The 18,953-nt window shown below is 35.9% G+C and overlaps 1 protein-coding gene across 2 annotated transcripts in view; it reads left to right on the top strand.

Annotated features, from left to right (window-relative positions):
• The window catches only part of OLA1 (Obg like ATPase 1), a 95,491-nt gene that overhangs the window by 24,283 nt on the left and 52,255 nt on the right, over window positions 1–18,953 (top strand). For both annotated transcript variants that reach the window (XM_057363676.1, XM_057363677.1), the window contains one exon: window positions 18,619–18,794. In XM_057363676.1, the coding sequence (XP_057219659.1) occupies window positions 18,619–18,794 (176 nt within the window). The remainder of the gene's footprint in view (window positions 1–18,618; window positions 18,795–18,953) is intronic.

Here is an 18,953-nt window from a genome sequence, read left to right as displayed (position 1 = left end):
ATCCTGATTTTTCTAATCAGTCGCTGTTTTGGACAAGTATTTTGCAGTTTTTCCTAGTCTTCCTGTAAATGGGAATGTGCTGCTTGCTGTTCAGTGATTGAAGGGAACCAATTCAGTCSAGGAGAATAGAGTATCGTAGTGTGTGGGTCCTACACTGGAGTCATGTGGGTGTGTCTGCATTCCCTGAGCAGGGGCATGAGCTGATGGCTTCAGCGCTCTCCCTGTGTGCCCTGTGCTGGGCCCTCGCTGTGCCAGCTGGGCGATTTCCTTCTTTTCAGCTCTGTTCTCATGTGTCACTAACACAGGATCGTGTTTGGGAGAGGTAACATGGGATTCTCAGCAAGAATGGTGCTGGGAAGCCCACAAGGCTGACAGGCACTGCCTGCCGCTGCGTGTGTATGGACAGCTTGGTGCAGAGCACCAGCATTGCCAGCTCGTGTGTCACAGTCATACTACGGGTCCTGACTACTTCTTGTCCCTTCATCTGGTTCCCGTAAGCACCATCCAGATTACCTCCATGCTGGAGAGAAATGCTGCTTTTTTCACCTAAAAACTTCAAGTTTAACTTTTCTCTCATCTCTTTCTGTTTACGGATCTCTCTGGTTTTTTGGTTTTTTTTTGGTTTTTTTTTTTTTTTTTTTTTTTTTACAGAATTCCTCTGTACGTTGTTTGCCAATTTGAGGTCTTTAGCTTTCCCACTTTTTGTTTTCTTGCTGTGTGACAGCAGGGTGATGTTGGTTAACAGGATTTTGTACATCACTGGTGATATTTACTAGATTGTTAATTTACTGTATTAGAGCAGTAAAAATATGAGAAACAAAAATTTGTTTGCAATCTCAGAAAACAAAATCTTCTTGACTGGAAAGATATCTCTGAGACTACTGCAGCTTTAAATTGAAACATTACGTTTGCTGGAATTTGATAAGTTAGTACAAAGCAATTTCAAATCTCACCCATAAAATCACTATGAAGTTACTTTTTTTCCCCTTGTGTTTTAAACTTTGCCTTAGAGAACAAATAACTGTTTTTTATTTCAGAACATGTATTGTTACGTGGAAGTGCATTAATTTTGTGTTTTACAAGTACTGCATAGAAATACCTCCACATAACTAGGATGAAATACTCAGCATGTTTGAGAAGAAAGAACCCTTTGGAAATCTAAGGGAAAATACTGCTTGTGTTTAAATGCAGTTTGAATTCATAAATCAGTCTCATATGTGTCATGTTCCACCAGTTTTAATGTCTTGATGGAGTTGAGTAGATGGGTAAGATGGGATTTGGGCTGGCAGTGTGGGGGAGAAGGACAGATGGAGCTGCATCTAAGAACAAGGTTACATTCCTGTGGAATGCAAGCAGGGTATWACTGCCTCTCTTAGGAGGAAGGGATATGTAATATTATCAGCAGTGTTGTACTGAAAATTGAAAACAAGTAACTGAAAGCACATTGTAAAGAAACAGATGATTTAAATGATTCGGAGAATATTTCTAATGTTAGTAATCAGCAAACCACAGAGAAATTTGCTTGTGATCAGAGTTCTGATTTTTCACCAAAATGGAAAGTCTAGTCAAGGGTAATCCATCTTCTCTTCACTTAATGTGTTTTTTCTTAGCTGTACTGCCTACCAATTTATTTTAAAAAGAAGATTTTATATGTGTATGTATATTAAATAAATGTCAGAATAGAAACCTAATGGCTTTAGAGCTTTTTAGAAGTTTCGTTATTCTTCAGTAGCATCCCATAAAATTTAGAAAATTTTCATAGACACAAATTATTTGAAAAATAAGCATTCATTTAGCATTGGCCAGGTGAAGAACAAAATGCATCCTGTTTTCCTAGCACTGCAGCACCAATGCTTTCTTCAAACTTCTTCCTTTTTTATTTTTTTGGTAGCAGAAAAGTCTCTTGTTGATTTGTTGTGTGTTTCTTCTGAACTTTTTGAAGTTTAAGCATGATATTTTCAAAAGATCTGAAATAGGGTTTTCCTGCTGTAGAAAAAGGAAATAGTAACACTTTCATTCTGTGTTATGTGCTATAGTTGGGTTTTTATTTTAATCCCTGATCTAATTTAGGTTAGAACATTACATTATGTAAAAAGTACATACAGTATTCTGTATCAGGGTTGTTACAGAAAGAGAAAAACAGTGAACTGTATTTTTATAACAAACCCATTTGCAATCATAAGGTTACTTAAAAATAGAAGGTAACTTTTAAGGAATCTTCTTTCCTGTCAGATTCTTATCCTTGAACTTGCAGGGACGTGAAGTCTGCTAGAACAGCTCTGGCCTCTGGCATGCTCCTGTCACAAAGTAATTCCTTATGTTGAAAAATTATGTTAAGTAATAAAAATATTTAAGAATAGATAAGAATATATAAAAGATGGTAAATAATGGTTTGGTACTAATAATGGGGAAATAATATCTGAGTATATTTTCATATGATAGTGTTGGTCTCCACAGAGAGTACTTGCTAGAGCTGAGTGTGCACACAGTTTTAGCTGGTAAGCATTTTTAGGTGTTAATAGAGACAGATATGAAATATAAAATATAATGTCATAAATAGAAGGTGGGTTTCAAATAACATGTAGAAGTAAAATATTGTCACTGTTTTAAAGTGGTAATTTAATTGTAAGCAGAAAATAAGTATCTAACAAAGTCTGCTGCTGTACTGGTGTTGTGAACCAGTGTGTTCAGAAGAACACAGAGGCTGTCTGACAGCCATCCCCAGCCCAGGGTGCCTGTCATTGTCACAGCCTGAGCTAGCCTTTACTGCTTGTTCCTAGCTGCAGTTTAGGCATGGTGGTGATGCCAGAATACTTCTTACTGCCATGAAAACAGTGAAACTATTAATTCTTCAACTCCGAATGCATAAGGATAATTGTAGAGATTGGGCATGTGGATGGTGAGCTGTCCTGAGGGGTGCAACTGTTTATGTGTATGGTCCTTGCCCTACATGAGCCATGTGGTGCAACGGGAGTCCCTAAATGGMTTACCTAATCGTGCATAACCTGTGCTGACATTTTTAATTCATGAATTAAATGGGATTCAAATTCCTGTGTTAAAGCTTTTAATGTTTTAAACAAGAAGGTTTATTACAAACTCTCCTCATGCTGTGGTATTTTATAACATCTTTGTCTTTTTCTAGCATTAAGAAAAGTGTTTCTGTGATGTTAATTAGCTAGTAACTGCTGTTTTCAGTGTGCTTTAATTACCATATGTTGCTTGATTATATGTTATGAAATAAACTTAAGGTTATTCTAGATTGTTAAACGATGAGCTAATACATAACTACTGTGCTTGAGATGAGGTTTTTCAGATATGATGGTGGAAATATTGGGAAGAGGAAAAGCTGGAAGTGCAGTCTCATTCTTAGAGACATATGAAGACAACTTTAAGAATTACCTCCTAGATTTTAAAATTACTATTTATGAGAAATACCTGGTAAAATATGATAAAAATACTTTAAAACATAACTGCATAATCATAGAATAGGTTGTAAAGATATAATTCTAGGATGATTTGCATATGTGTCACTAATAGGCATCCTTTGCTGTCTAATTGTACAATGCAAGATTGTTACAATTTATTATTACTAAAGATTTTTTTAAAAATGCTTCAGTTCAAATTACATTTAGCAATAGCTACATTGCAAAATGACTTCTATGTAGTTCTGTCTATGCATGTAAGTTTTGCTGCAGTGACAGATACACCTTTTCATTAGCAAGTTGTTTAAATAATTTTGTGATTGTCGGCAGTTTTATTTTCAATTTCAGCTAGAACAAATGCTAAATGAAAGGTTGTACATGGTGGTTATGTTACATTTGCTAAACAGACAGAAGTAAGCTAGGCTTTATAGATTACTTAAAACATATGATAACAAAGATATATTTGCCTTCCATACTAAAAAAGAAGTAAATTTTCTTGAGCAAAAATTCTGAATATTGTAAAATGTATCCTGTAACTGCTTTGCCTCTTTAAAAAGATATTTGCTGTAGTAACTGATCTAGCACTGGAAACCACTAAGAATTTTAATATTGCTCATGTGTAATTGCCATAATCTCTGGTCTTTGCAGGAGATGGTACTTAACATACTCAAGGATTTTTCCCATGGTGTTTCTTTCTCAGATTGCTAGAATAAAGTCTGTATTTATTTCAGTCAGTTGTACATAGAAACAAACAGTGTACCTTTTTAGTTGATGCATAACTTTTTCATTTGCTTTACTTTATGTTAAATTCTAGCTTCATCCTTAGTTAAATTTTGTGGTTATGTTCACATACTTCCTCTCCAATCTTCAAGCAGTACATGTAAGCAGCTGTATAGTTCTGATCACAAGCTGCTTTGCAAACACTGCAAAATGTATGAAGATAAATCCTGTTTTGTGCCAGTTTATTCCCCCGAAGATTTTCCTCGTCATTTCTTCTACAGTAATTTTTTCAAAAATTACTTTGCCAATATATTAACTCTCCGTAAGCTACCACTCAATAAATCATATATTCAAGATCTTTTAGTTTTATGGGTTATTTTACTAAGTTTCTAATTTTGAAAGAGTTTTTCTTTGAAGTAGAGTAAGAGTATGGCTCTGCAGTGCCGATACCTAGGAGAATAAGGTCAGCAAAGGGGAGGGGGTTGGTTGTTTTTTTCCCTATGGGCTAATAAAATGTGGCATTTTAAGTGCTGTAGAGAGGGTCTCTAATTGTGGCCGCTCCCGCAATTAAGTAACTACTTAGGGGTGCATTTTTTTCATTCAAAGAAAGTAAAACCATTCAGTGTTCCTTCCTCTATGAATGTTATATGATATCACATATGTTAATTTCCCTTATTTCACTATTCTTAGTGGATACTGTGGCTTGGGTGCAGGTGGGAGCCTTCTCTTGTTTCTTTTAAGTTTGATGCATTTCACAGCAGTTGTTAAGTATCAGCATCTCACTGCCAAGTCACTAAATGGTAATTCTCCTGATTTTTTTTTTTTTTAATATAAACTTACTGCTCAATCGTGTAAAAATCTATTAGTGGTATTTTGACGTATAGAAAGTTTGAAGTCTTCTGGATTCTTTAGTCCCCAGATAATGATATTAATAACATAGTAGTGTATAGGTGAGATTTTAAAACATTTGAATCTAACTTGTATTTAAGGTTGATAAATATGAATGAAGCAGCCTGGGGGTTTTGGTGCAGGTTTTTTCAAATTTAAAGCTTTTGTGCCCTCATGGGATTATTTCAGTGGTTTACTGAAACATTTAAGAGAAGGGAAAGGTTTCTTTAACTCCAAACAGAGGGAATTGAGTTGGGAATTGGGAACAGAAAAAGGGAAAAAAGGAAAAAATTGCCAACTTTAAACATCCCTCTGATTATGATTATCATGAAACTGAGCTTTACTTCAAGATTTTAGCCAATGCTGTTTTCATAATTTAGTGGGCATTTGTTTTCTGAGTAGTAAGTGATTTGTATTTCTTAGAAGATGCCTGTAACAAACTGAATCTATCAATAAGTAACTCATTTGCAGTATTATTGTACTCAATAGTAAAAAGTTTAATTGCTGTTTCCTCCTATCATTTTTCTTGACAGCTGTTAAAAAAAATAATGTGGTAGATTTGGATTTATACTGACTTTCAAGGAGGAGATATTTGTTCAAAAGCAGTCAGGGAGTGCAAAGATCCATGCCAATATTCAGAATTCGTATTTCCCTTGAATGGAAGGTTGTGATAAAATGGTACATGGTGTGTTTTCATTGCCTGTTGAAAGACTTTCATGCAGTTAAAATAAGCATTTTGATGGTGGTTGAATTAAGAGTTTTTGTCAGTCTCTTCTCATCATGGATGATTAGACTAAAACGTCTGCTTGTCTTGACTTGAGATCACCACAGCTTCAGATAACATGCTTTGTGATTGAAGGTCGAAATATTTTGAATTCTAATAGGCTGCCAGATGAATTGCTTGAAATAGACTGTAAAATTTCAAGGCTTCCTTTTCCATCTGCTGTGAAAAGAACCATTGGGAATGGTTGAGCTTGATGATCATAGAATTACGGGATGGTGATTCTAAAACCCTCAAAGGGAAGTTGCTATGGAGATCTAGTTCCAAACTGTGAAATGATTCACCTCTGAAAGGCTTCAGGGTCTGAGAAGCTGAACACATCATTGTTCAGGTGGTCATTGGTTAGGAAATTGCTGGTGCCTGTGTAATCAGCACTCCTGTGGTAGTTAACGATCTAAAAAGGTTTGTTCTGAATGATGTGGGACAACAGCAATGTGCATAAGATGGCTTCTCTCAATCATAGTTTGCTCAGCCTGGTGCTTGTAAAAATACAGTGAGCTAAATGGCAGAGAGTCAAACTGCTTCATTGAGGAGGTCTTTTAAAAACAAAGTTCTTTTCTGTGATGGATTCGACATCTAAAGTAAAAGTAGAACAACTGTTTCAGCTTAAAAAGCTGTGGTTAGATGTTGCAAAAGTATCATATTTATACATATATTTTGCAAGGGAGCAGCATGGCGGGGCTGCATATTTGTATTTGCTTGCAGGGTGAAGGAGTAATAAAGGAATTGGAAATAAAGATTTCTACCTAGTCATACCTCGGGAACATAATGAAGTAGCCTTTCTATGTTCATTTTACTCCCCTTCCATCCCCCCTCCCCAGTATTAGGGCCTACAAGGCACTCTGCCCTGGCAGTCGTGGAAAAAGCACCCTGTATATCCAGGATTTAAGTTAATCAAAGCATATGTTTGCTCTGTTAGTTTCCAATTTATTTGTGTGTTTTGCGGGTAGGAAAAGAAGATAACTAGCTAATGTTTGCATACATAAAACAGTGCATTTTGTCAACTGTTGCTAAAATTTACCAGCAGTTTCTGAGATTACTTGGAAACTCCAACATACAAATACTTAATGTACTTTCTCAAGGAAGGCAGAAGTCATTTGTACCGTGCACAAGTAGTTAGTGACTATAGCCACCTACCTAATTCAACATAAAACATTTTCTTGACCATGTTATGTTCAAGTAAAGACGTCTGTGCTACTATTCCTTGCATACCTGTTCAGTATCACCCTTTCACAATCTTTTAATGGTTTTTAGAAAGAAGACGGCCAGCGGCTACTAGATGGTGCCAGATAGTTGCAGAACACAATTGACCTGTTCCACAATGTAGTTGCCATTTAAGTAAAATGTTATTAGAAAGAAAAGGGAATATCTGAGGGCTAGGGATTACTTTACTGAAATAATGTRCAAAATGAGCTCTTTACTTCCCATTAACGGGCCAGCCAATCTATAGTAAGCAATTTATTAGTTTTTTGTTGGGATTTTTTAAAATTATTTTTAAGGAAGAGGAAGAGATATAACATCCGAAATAAAATACTAGTACTGAGTTCTATGTGGTCAACTGTTACATTAAGATTTGAACATGGAACAGGAAAYGTTGCAAACCRTTCCTCTTTATCAAGTTTAGCATCTTAGATAAGATGCAAATTATATATTACCTTGTGTTTTCAGTATTTCATATTCTATTTTAAAAGGATAATTTGATATTTCTTGTAACTCCAAGCCTGTACTGCAATGTGAGATCCTAAGASCTGTGACATCTCTTAATTCGTTGAAAAGTAAACATGTGAAAAATAAGCTCTTAACCTAATGATGTAGCTAAAGCTAATGATGTATTTTAAAAATTATTATTAACWTTTATCACTAGAAACCTATAGGCAGCACTCTTATAAAATGGGAATCAGTTTGCAAAGGATAAATCTGGATTAATTGTGTTGCTTCACTTGCACTGAGTATATKTTTCACATTATGAATGTGAGTCAGAATGTCCAGAAGGAAGGCTTTAGGATGAGGCATATTTTTATAATTTTAAGTTTAATTTAAATTTATATTAAAGTTATAAGTTAAATTTATTGAGAGGCATTTTGCTTTTGTTTTTAAAGCTGTTGTRTTCACTTAGCAACACTGCATTTCATTACAACATTACATAGTGCATATGCATAATTAATACCTAATGGCACTGATAAAATCCTATTTGCTGATTTAAGTCTTTATCAACTCTCATTTTTATTATACATCAGCTGATCTTCACTGAAGTATGTTTACTCCTCTACCCCTCCATTGTGCAATGAAATAGGTCCTCAGAGGAGAAACATTGGGATAATGGAGAATAAGGTTCTTTGTTAGCATGTGGTGGACTGAGTTTACAACTCCTTATAAATACCCTTCTTCTAAATACTCTGTTACTCTTCTGGTAAACAATGATTGCTCTGTAAACATAGCATTCTTTTCCCTACTCTGTCAAATTCTATAATCCATTTTTAGAGCATTTTTGTAAGGCACTGCAAGGAGTTTTGACAGYTTTGTAGAGCTGCTGTTTTATCATAAAAAAAAAGTTATTTTGACTCTTGGAGTATTTGGAACCTATTTGGATAACTAAATTCTTGTAGCTGAAAGCTTCTTGTGTGAGTTTTGTTCTTGGTATTTATGTAACTTAAGTTACTGCTTTGAATACTTTTGAAGAGAAGTTGCTGTATTGAAACAATCTTATACTTTGTGTTGTGGGTTTCTGGAGGGTTTTAGTTTTGCATTCTGTGCTGAACTGAACTGCTCATTCTCTGTTCCTTATTTTGCAAAGACTAATAACTTTCCAGGTTGTTGAAGAATGTGTAAGCGGGAGCTGAGCTCTCTGCACAGGAGTCAGTGTGGGCTCAGCACAGTTTAGTGGCTTGGACTTTGTGGCAGCATTAGGAATTCAGAGTGTTTCAGTAGGAGTACAGTCATTGTAACTACTAAGTAGTGCTATTCCAGACACAACAAAAACTTCAGCGCTCAAGTGGGTTTTTTATATTTCTGCATCTTTAACATAATCAATCTGTGACCCAGATAAATAGTCCATAAATAATTAAAATGGTTCCTATATAACTGGCCAGGTAGAACGGCCSTGTGGGTTTGCTGCTAATGACTGCTAGTTGCTATTCATGACCTCTGTAGACATACTGTCTTAAAAACATGGTTATTGCTAGCAATTTTATTTTGTTTTGGTGACCCTCAGAGATTCCAGTTGAGAATGACACCATAGAGCTTGGCACTGAGTATTCCTAAAGAGAAGATCAGGATGAGTGCCCTTCAGAAAAGAAGGGGTRAAACATAACACAAGAGGCTGTTTCTGGAAGTGGTGTGAATGCAGTTATACCAATTATATAGGAATATTTTTACTTTCAAAATGTTTTCTGCTTAGAAGACATGTTTTTGTACAGTGTAGATACTATCAGATTGCAAATACATGAATTTCAGTCAACTTTTGAGTGGGAAAATTGTCTGAATATGTGGTACACGTTAGAAGCTATCCGCTGATGTTTGGCCAGACCTTCCTGCTATCCTTTATGCAGKCAGTGCTATTGCAGAGCACTCACCAGGGAGGGTGGTTCTGTGGAGAATCCCCCTTGTTCCTGTTTGTGTCTCTTTCATGACTTAAACTCACAAAGRAAGATTTTCAGTCATTAGAAAAGAAAGTAACATAAAACAGAGCGTGACTGAGCTCAGGGTGACAAGAGCACTTGTCTCTGAAGCAAACGTTTGCATTCTTTAGCCTTTTTGGCTTTTGACCCRGCTAAGTTCCTAATTTGCCCCTTTTTACAATTAACACAGTTGTAGTTTGTAAAAATCTGACCAGAGAGACTAGTTTTTCCCTAGGGAATTCTGAACTTATGTGATATGCCAACTGTCTCAAAAAGGTTTACATCAAGTGCTGTCCTTCCTAAGGTGTCTTCTGACAGTGAATCTGTGGGAATTATCTGGGCCACGTGTGTTGCAAGAAAGGAAATTAATGAGTATGTCCCAATTGTGTGCCAGCTATTTGGTGGGCGGTGCAGTGATAGTATTTAAAATATATKATTAAGGGCAGTCAGAGCAAGCCCTTGGCAAATGGGGGGACAGAGGGCTCAAGGATTTATTACTTCAGCTGTCAAAGAATGTCCTCTACCCAGTATGACCAGCTTGATAGCAAATCCCAGCAGGTAGAACGTTTTGCCTGTGGAGGCCAGTGGTGCCAGGATAAAAGAGCAGGGGCAGGTAAACTCAAGAGTAAGAGCTCTTGAGCAGGRTTGTACAGATAAGCTCACTGGAGTGACTATCTTGGTATCAACTTTTCCCTGATAAAACTGCTTCCATCAGAAACTGRGCTGTGGTTTCTTCTGCCGACTCTCATGCCCTGAAGTGGATTGCTTTGCCTCAGTGTTTCCCGAAGAGATTATAATTCTCATCTCTGACCTTGTGCAGTACTTGCCTGTCAAGTACTTTTATGCAAATGTAAATTCTTTGTATGCTTAAGAAGTTGATACTACAGTCGTTTAGAATCCTGTATTGCTGCTCCACRCTCTCATTGTGTGTCTGCCGGTGCAGAAATAGACGTGGCCTTTTTTGTCTGATCCTCCCAATAGATTTGATATTGAAAGGGCTGCCATTCAGCTGCTGTTCAAGATTTTGGGGAGCGGTGTTTGGTTTGCTCTCTCCTGACTSGTGTGGTTTTAGGGCTCAGCAGGGTAAATGTAGCTGCTTATCTTTTGTATAAGTAATGAATTAAGTACTAACCCCGCACCAGTCAAGAAAGCCCAAAGCAGCTGCTTTTACTATCCTGTGTCTGTATAGCCATATGGTACAGATAAACTATAATGTTGCTTATGTCATTAATGCTGCACCTAATATTCTGAACTGTTTTTTTGTTGCTAAAAATCGGCTAAACTTGAGAACAAAAACAAGTGTTTTAAATGTAAGTTAAAACCTTTTCTTATATTTTTATGATGCAGGTAAAACAAAATAATTATTGCCGGAGTGACTGCTTGCATTTAAAATAAATTTATACATATTATTTTAAAAAAAATCTAGTTAACTTTAAAATATGTAAGTTTTCTTGTCATTTAGGGTTCTGTGAAGCTGATCATCAAGAGGGTTGCAAATCATTGGCGGTTTCTATTTTCAGAGTTCCACATCCCAGAGTAATTTGCTTTAATTTCACCCAATTTAACCTATACTTCACACCATCACCATTCAGCTTTAATAGCTATGTTCTATGCATAAGAAAAGCAGATAAATGTCCACAATTAGACTGCGAGTGATTACAACTAGTTAGGGCTTTATGAAGACAAAACTTAAGGGGCTGTAGCACAAAACAAAGCCACAAAAGATGTTTGAAAAAATTCTTTCTTCAGAAGTCAAGGTTTACAGCGTTTTATTTAATGTTTTTTTGTACTTGATTTTGCTTATGTTGAAGATGTAGGCAGGTGCACCTTCTTCAACTGAAAATTACTCTGCTTAAAGAATATTAGGTTTGTGTTACAGGTGATTAATTTCACTTGAAATTAGCTTGCAAGGGAAAACATGCTAAACCTACTTTATTTGTTGGTTCTTTGTTAGCATGTGCTTAATTTAAGAAGCTGTAAAACATTGACTCTGACAGTATTATTTTGTCCTTCTAATCATAAATATGCATAGTAAAATGTACTGTCAACCATGTTGAATACATTCTCTAATGTTAAATGTACCTGTACCTCACTCCAAAATAGCAATATCTTTTATTGCTTAAATCTTAGAATACTGATAATAGCATGTCAAGCTAGTCTAAGTACAGATATTACTTATAATTTATGKTTTTTTTGGCACTTGTGGTCTTGTTTTTTCATAGCTTGTGAAATGCCCTGCTTCTGTCTCCCCACCCTTGTTATTGTATTTTAGTTTGATTTGTTCTCTCCCCCATTCCAACCAGTAAGTGGCCAGATAGATGTTACTGCTCATTTATTTCAGGGTTTATGGCAGGGTGTGTGTGTGTATCGTGATGTGCCATATCAGCCTGTGTCGAGCAGCTCCTTTTGATAACAGTCATTGAACATGTGTGGGAGAGGAGGTGCAAGTACCAATTATTCTCTAGGTATGGTTTGTGGTGGTGTTATTAAACATTTTCTTACAGTTTATTGACAAAAAATGCTGATTGTTACCCTAAATACTGTGGGAGTTTCAGCTTGTGATGCAGTTCAGATTCTGATCAAATTGTAAATATCCCTCTTAATTACAGCATAACATAAGCCAATATGTTTTTCACCTTTTGTAAATGAATGCAAGATGCCAGAATGCTATTATGTGAAGCTTGGTATAAGCCAAATATTTGGTTATATTTTACTTTAAGGATAAGGATAATTAGAGAAATGAAGTGACTGGTATATCAAATATAAATTAATCTTGAAGATATTAATTAATTTCCATAATTGCAATTAGGAGCAGAATAAGATAAGTTTAGAACTAGTATTTTGATTTGGATTTTAGCATCTCAGTGACTGCTTGGAGCAGTTAGAAACAATAAGGTTTAGGCTATAGGCAGCTTMTTCGTTTTTTGTCAAACTAGTTTTATATGCTATATCATAAAACTTTCAGTCCAATCAGCAACTACATTTAAATACTGCAAATTGTGGCAGCAAAACAATAATTCTGCTGATTAGCCCCTTTCCATTTCTTGTAAGTGAACTGTTTATGCTGTTGAGTACCTTTTGAAAAAAGAAAAAGCCAAAACAGCCTTGATTAGTCAAGGAGTAATTGGATGACTTGATTTTAGCAAGAGAATGAATTGGTTGATGATAGCCTGTAACTAAGTGTAGTGGTTCTGTTCAGATGAATACATAACATACAGTCATCAGATCTTGACAGGTATAACATAAGCAATGCAAAAATTTCTGGAGGCTGAGAGGTAAATTTTGTCAAAGGAATTTTGAAGCTGATTTTTGAAAGAAATGGGAAGAAATGTGCATGCCATTAGATGAAACCGTTTATAAGTGACATTTATTATAGCTGTCCTGTATACATATTTATGTGCTTGTCAAGAGCAGATCTAGACTGTGTGTCCTTCCTGCCATCAAGACCTTGCAAACTGACAGTTCTTGCACTTCCTCAGGGAAAAACCAGAGTCAAGTTGCACATCTTTTCCATCCATTTGTTCTGTTTCCTGCATTTTTTTTTAATCCAGTGTCATTTGAATGAAGTGTGCAGAACCAGCTATTGCTGCGTTGTATCTTTAATGCTACTTTAAAAATTATTTTTGGRCCTAGCACACTTGGACCCAAACAGCCCAGATAAAGTGCTCACCTGAAGATAAACCCCTCTCTGAAACTGAAGAATATTTCAAGTTTGAACCTACTGGCTACAGAAGAGGGGGCTGRGTGTGGCAGTGATGATTTCCAAGCTCCTCTCTTTAAGTCATTTCAGTTTAAATTATTATTTTGGGGCTGTTAGATGGCAAAAATGAATCCTGCTGGCAAAAAAGARTCCTGCTCCTGTATTACGCTTTACTATTTTCCTGTCTAAATACTTGTCTTGTTTTAATGGCAATATCTGGATGCCACTGAAACATTATGGGAGTTTTTCATAGCAGATGTTTACTTGCAGTGAGCCTGATGTTTTTAATCTTTTTTCTTTTACACTGAAGGAAGTGACATGTTTTTYTAAAGCTAGAATGCAAATCCATCAGCATGTTATGGGAGATTATTTGAAAAAAAGACATATATATATAAAGATACTTAAAAATGTGGTTTCTGCTCAACTTCCTTTTGACAAACTTCTGATAAAATTATGGTTTACCTCCGGTAGGATATACGAGAGAGACACCAGAGAAGTTAAAATAATTTTTTTAAGTAATGAAATTTCTGATTAGGGTTCCCAGTTGATCTTCCTGTACTGCTACATGATTAGCTTAGTTGTTGATGAACAGGTGCTTCCTTGGGGAGATTCTTGTATGTATGTACTTTTATGTATGATTCTTTATGTATGTACATTTTTGCTCATGTGGCAGATTGATTCCTTTTTCCTCTTAGCATAGTATGCCATAGTTTCCTGTAGTAGAARGAGGGCAGTTCTGGAGCACAGGCAGTATAACTCAAAGGAAGCAGCCAAAAGGATGGTGTGATTTGGGGAAACATTTGAGAAATGGCAAGTCCTTATATTTTTGAAACCAAATGCATTTGATGAAGTCACAGGAGATACAATGGATTTTCATGAATATGCACTGGGGAATGTAATTGTCAGTAGGTAGAACAGAAAGAACACAGTGATGTGGCTAATTTTGGAGATGTGAACTGTAAATATACTTTTTAATTAGTATTATTTTAAAATTTAAAAAGTGGTAGTTAGATCAGTTTGTTGTTTGTTGAAATTCCAAAWTTTCAAGAGGTTTTTTAAAGACTTTTTTTTTACCACAACTTTGCAAAAAATTGATTTCTTAATGAAAACTTCTGATGCTAGGCCACAGAGCACAGCTGCCAGTAGAGTATGCACTACAGAGGATATTGTGTGGATAAGTTTCTGGCCCTATAAATGTCCCTCCTATTTACAGAAGTTGAGTCCTCATTATGTCAATAAGAAGAGAGATGTGGCATGTTTGAGGTTGACCCAATTTAAACATACSTCATCATCAGAAAGGGTTTTTCCTCTGACGGGTGACCATGTTTGCCATCTCTGTTATTCTACAACTCTCCGAATCTAGTCCTTGCTTCCTCACCTGGATGCCCTATTAGTATAATTTTGGGGAATTTTGCTCCCTTATTTTTCTACCAAGCTCTCTTTCGAGCTATGAGCAGCTTGAGTTCAAAACAAGACTACCAGATGTCTGTTTCTCCTTCCCCACATTATTCTTCTCATGGATTCCGTTGTAGTGAGAGATCATTATTAGAATACTAGTATCAGACAAGCCAGTCTGAGGATTTTTTTGTCAGTGTTTGTTTTTAATTTTACTGTTTTTAATTTTAACTGTTACTGCTTTTTTTTTGCCTTATACCCAAGACAGTCTTGCCTGTTCCTTCAGAAAAACAAAATTCTCATTTGTTTGCTATCATCTTGTATCTCAAGACCCACCTCCCATTTTCCCTGCTTCTTCCAATTCAGTTTTTACTTTCAACAGGCTGCTTTTTTACATAGTGCATGATGCCAACCRACTACTTAGGAAAGTGCTACTCAGTGTTCATGGCCTGTGTCCACCTTGTGCATCTTGTTCATTGTAACCTGTTGAACTGTCTTTAATTGGACAAAGATGGGATTCTTAGTACCCCATCTGCTGTACTTTAAAATAAAGCTTTTGGGTTTTCTGTTTTGCTGCTGTGTATGCTGCAGGAAAGGTGGGGCTATCATATAATCTTCTCTAACAAAAGAGAGATAAAGGCCTTGCTTGATAGAGGAATTTCACACAAAGGCAGGAAAACAAAGTAATAAATAGCAATATGCTGTTAACARTCTATTTCAGGTAAGATTTTTAGATTAAGATTATAGTTCTTATTTTCATCATTGAAAGTTGCAAATAATATGTGCATTTTCTCATATGTCCTATTTATCAATTCAGTTTTATGACTTCATTTTTTCTTACTACTTTGCATTTTCATATAGGCCGTTTTTTAGTACCTAAAAACAGGTACAGAGTAAAATATTTTTCTCGTAGTTTAACTGCTMTTCTCTCACAGCTGTACTTTTTCCAAGAGATCTCATCTCTTGCACAGAGCCTAATTCTAAGGTTGCCACCAGTTCTGGCTTGCTATGTCTGCATGCAGTTCTGCAGACCAGAATTGAGCTCCCTACACCGCTCAATGTGAGTTGTACCAGACCATCACTACAAAGCAGGATGGAGGCTGGCGCAATAAATTGTTCAAGGTACATCCCACATGGATATTGAGACAATGTTGTAACTTAAGCTGTTTCATCATAGTAGTGTCACTCTGCTTTTTCCTTCCTTTCTTGAGTATCACTCTGTTGTGTCTSTAGTTAGGCTGTTGGTCAGAGGATGGTCTGGTTTAGGTTGACAGCTGAAGTCAACATTGACAAACTGAACAARAGATCCATAAATAAAACTCAGTGCCAGTTGCCTCTCATTTGTACCATGATGTAGACATTACTGCCAGTTTGGTCTTTWGTGTACAGAAAATCATAAAGCTGCCACTTTCTTATGGACCGTGTGTGTCTAAATGGGAATTCCTGAATTCCTCTAAATGTGGAATTGAAAATTTAAACTCCAAATACATGGCTTTAATGGAGTATACAGCTATATAGTATACAGTGTACAGTATACAGTGTTCATTAATTCCATGAGATGAGTCAAGYAACCCAGTGAGGAGGAGAGGAGGCTAACAGTTCAGTAAGTAAGGATTTTTACCCAAGCAAGCAATCACCTGTTGCCAGTCACAGGTCTCTTGTGTTGCCTGAATGAACWGCAGGATGGCTGCTGACACAGGCATGACAGAAGAAGGAGACTTGAAGAAAGCTCTGGCAGAGCATTGAAGAGTCTGTGAGTTAAAGCCTTCAGTGGTCTGAGTGAAGGTGAAATGTGTAGTTTAATAGGATGGAAATACATGGCATTAATTTGGATCAATAAAGAACTGTTTTTTTTGTGAAAAGGAGTGGGAAGATGTGAAGAAATGAAGAAGATTGCTGGAGAAGTATTTTGCTGTTGTTGAAGAAAATAGAAAAGTGTAACTAATATATAAGCTGGTCGTCTTYGTTACTAATTCACCTTACACTTGCTTTTCCAGAAAAGCTTCTTTCTTCTTTAAGACCAAAACAAGCTCTTTTACTTTACTTTTTACTTTCGTGTTCTAAAAATGAAAGGTCTTCAAAGTCAAGCAGCTTTTCTCCTGACTTAACAATGTAGGGATTTCTGTTGTTTTTTAAACCCATGGACACCAAATGCAGAAGGAAGATGTAAACTATTTGAGAATATATTATTTGCATGGTAATGGAGGCTATTTTCTTGGTACAAGGAAGAAAGATAAACTTTTAGCTGCATAAATACTACATATCTGTTGAGAAGGCTGAGGCAACTAGACTTTTTGTTGATCTATGTGGTGATATTTTCATACTTCCACTCTTTTTATTCAATATTCTCCTTGTAAATTAGAACAGAACTGTTAAACTGTTTTCTAGTATTTGTTCATCTGAACAGCCTGTATCTCATTCAGTCAGGTGTGCAAATAAGGATTTATAGAAGACAAGAGCCRTGATATCTCTTTCTTGATTGCCTGGCATTGGTGTAGATTAGTGTGGAGTGCTTCCATTTGACAGGGCAGCCTTTTCTCTCACCATGGCCAACATTAGAGCTGGATCTGTTGTTGAGGTGATTTTGTAYCCAGGGAGGTACCTTTTGTACCAAGGGAGCTCACTGAAGATCTTTGGAGAGAAACAGTTAATGCGACAGGAGGGAATTTCTGGTAACCATTGCTTGAAAGACTTCTCATAAGTTTACGTAAAAATGATTTTGATATTTKGCTATGAACAACATTTTAAACCTGTGTTATGTGTACATTGATGTAAGAGATTTCTTGCCAAATCCACTGTTTTCAGTAAGTTAAAAGGAAAGATGAGATTTAAGATGTGCATGACAACAAACAGCACCCACARCTTTCTGTATATCATTAAAGGAATTTTTTGTTGTTTACACTGTTTCCTAACTTTTTCRATACAAGAAATGTCTTGGATTTTTTCCTGTGTTAAAAATCAATTGATTTAAATTTTGGTAATGTTAAAATAACATTATTGCTCATGCATATCTTTAATGTTACAGGMTCAATATGCAAATACTCTGTAAACTGATTGAGGAAGAAGTAATAAACTTTTTAATTGTTAATATTTTTATTTTAAAAATACTGACTTTTTGGGGGGAGCAGGATTTTTTTTTTAGGTGATGCTGCTTATCTGATAATTTTAATCCTGGTTGAATTATGTTGCCAGATTGTCATCAGAAGGGCATGAAGTCAGCACACATGCGTCAGTAATATCTGGTTGTTTTAACCTTATGTTTCCAGTTGGCAATTTGAAATTATGGCTTCAACTGCACTTTAAATATGTGATAATAGCATGTGTTTCTAATAAGGGCCAGCACCATTTTGTTCAGATACTGTGAATGGTTGTCACTCATATATGACAAATGCACCTTCATCTGCTTCTTTGATGGCCCTGTAAAAACCATACCCTCAAATCAGGCCGATGAAATTAGCTGCTGTGTAAATTGTGTGTCTGAGTGGTTCATTATCTAATCACCGTCAGAACCACAGTGATAAAGTAGATTGAAACAGGGATGAGGTCCGCCAGATGATTTCAGGCCTTTTTTTCYAAGCTCTGTTTCCCTTGGAAACACTAAGAGTAATTCAGAACTTTGGAATTCTTTGTCTAGAACTTCTTYCTTTAATGCGCAAAATTGGTCAGCCAGTGAGGTCTGCCAAGGTGATTTGTAAGGTTTTCTTTCCATGATTCTTGTACATTACTGTGTATATTAAAATGTTCTGTGATCAATTTAGCTACTATGTTTGCTACTTCTAGGTTAGATATTGTTAAACACACTAACTGTATCGGGAAACTGCTCTAGCCTATTCTTYTGTAGGAGAAAACTCTTAAATGCTTTCAATGGCAAAGTGCTATGCTCTGTATGTACAGAGCTTTGGATTCTGGAGCTGATAGGTAAATTAACATACTAAACCAATAAGATACAAAGCATTGCACATGACATTTGTACATGGGTGGTACAACTATGTGACTTTCCAGTTTCAAACTCTTTTGACTCATTATAGTATGTTCCAAATATATGTTTATTGTCTTTCTAGCTTAATAGGTAATACAGGTGTTCTTCTGTTTTAGGAGCATTTGAAGATGATGATATCACTCAYGTTGAAGGAAGTGTAGATCCTGTTCGTGACATTGAAATAATACAYGAAGAACTTAGACTTAAAGATGAAGAGCTGATCATGCAGAGCATAGATAAGCTTGAAAAAGTAGCTGTAAGAGGAGGAGACAAGAAATTGAAACCTGAATATGTAAGTACATGATCTATAAAAGTAAATCATTAAGTACTCTCATCATTGAATTGAAATGCTTGTATTATTGAGTTTTTTTATTGATCCCACATGTGTTACAAAATGCTACTATTTTAATATATATTTTAAAGTAATTGTTATTGAGTTGAAAAAATACTA

Source organism: Malurus melanocephalus, unplaced genomic scaffold (genome assembly GCF_030028575.1).
Source record: "Malurus melanocephalus ecotype Western Australia unplaced genomic scaffold, MMel_1.1 scaffold_30, whole genome shotgun sequence".
Taxonomy (NCBI): Eukaryota; Metazoa; Chordata; class Aves; order Passeriformes; family Maluridae; genus Malurus; species Malurus melanocephalus.
This window is presented reverse-complemented; position numbering and strand designations above follow the sequence as displayed.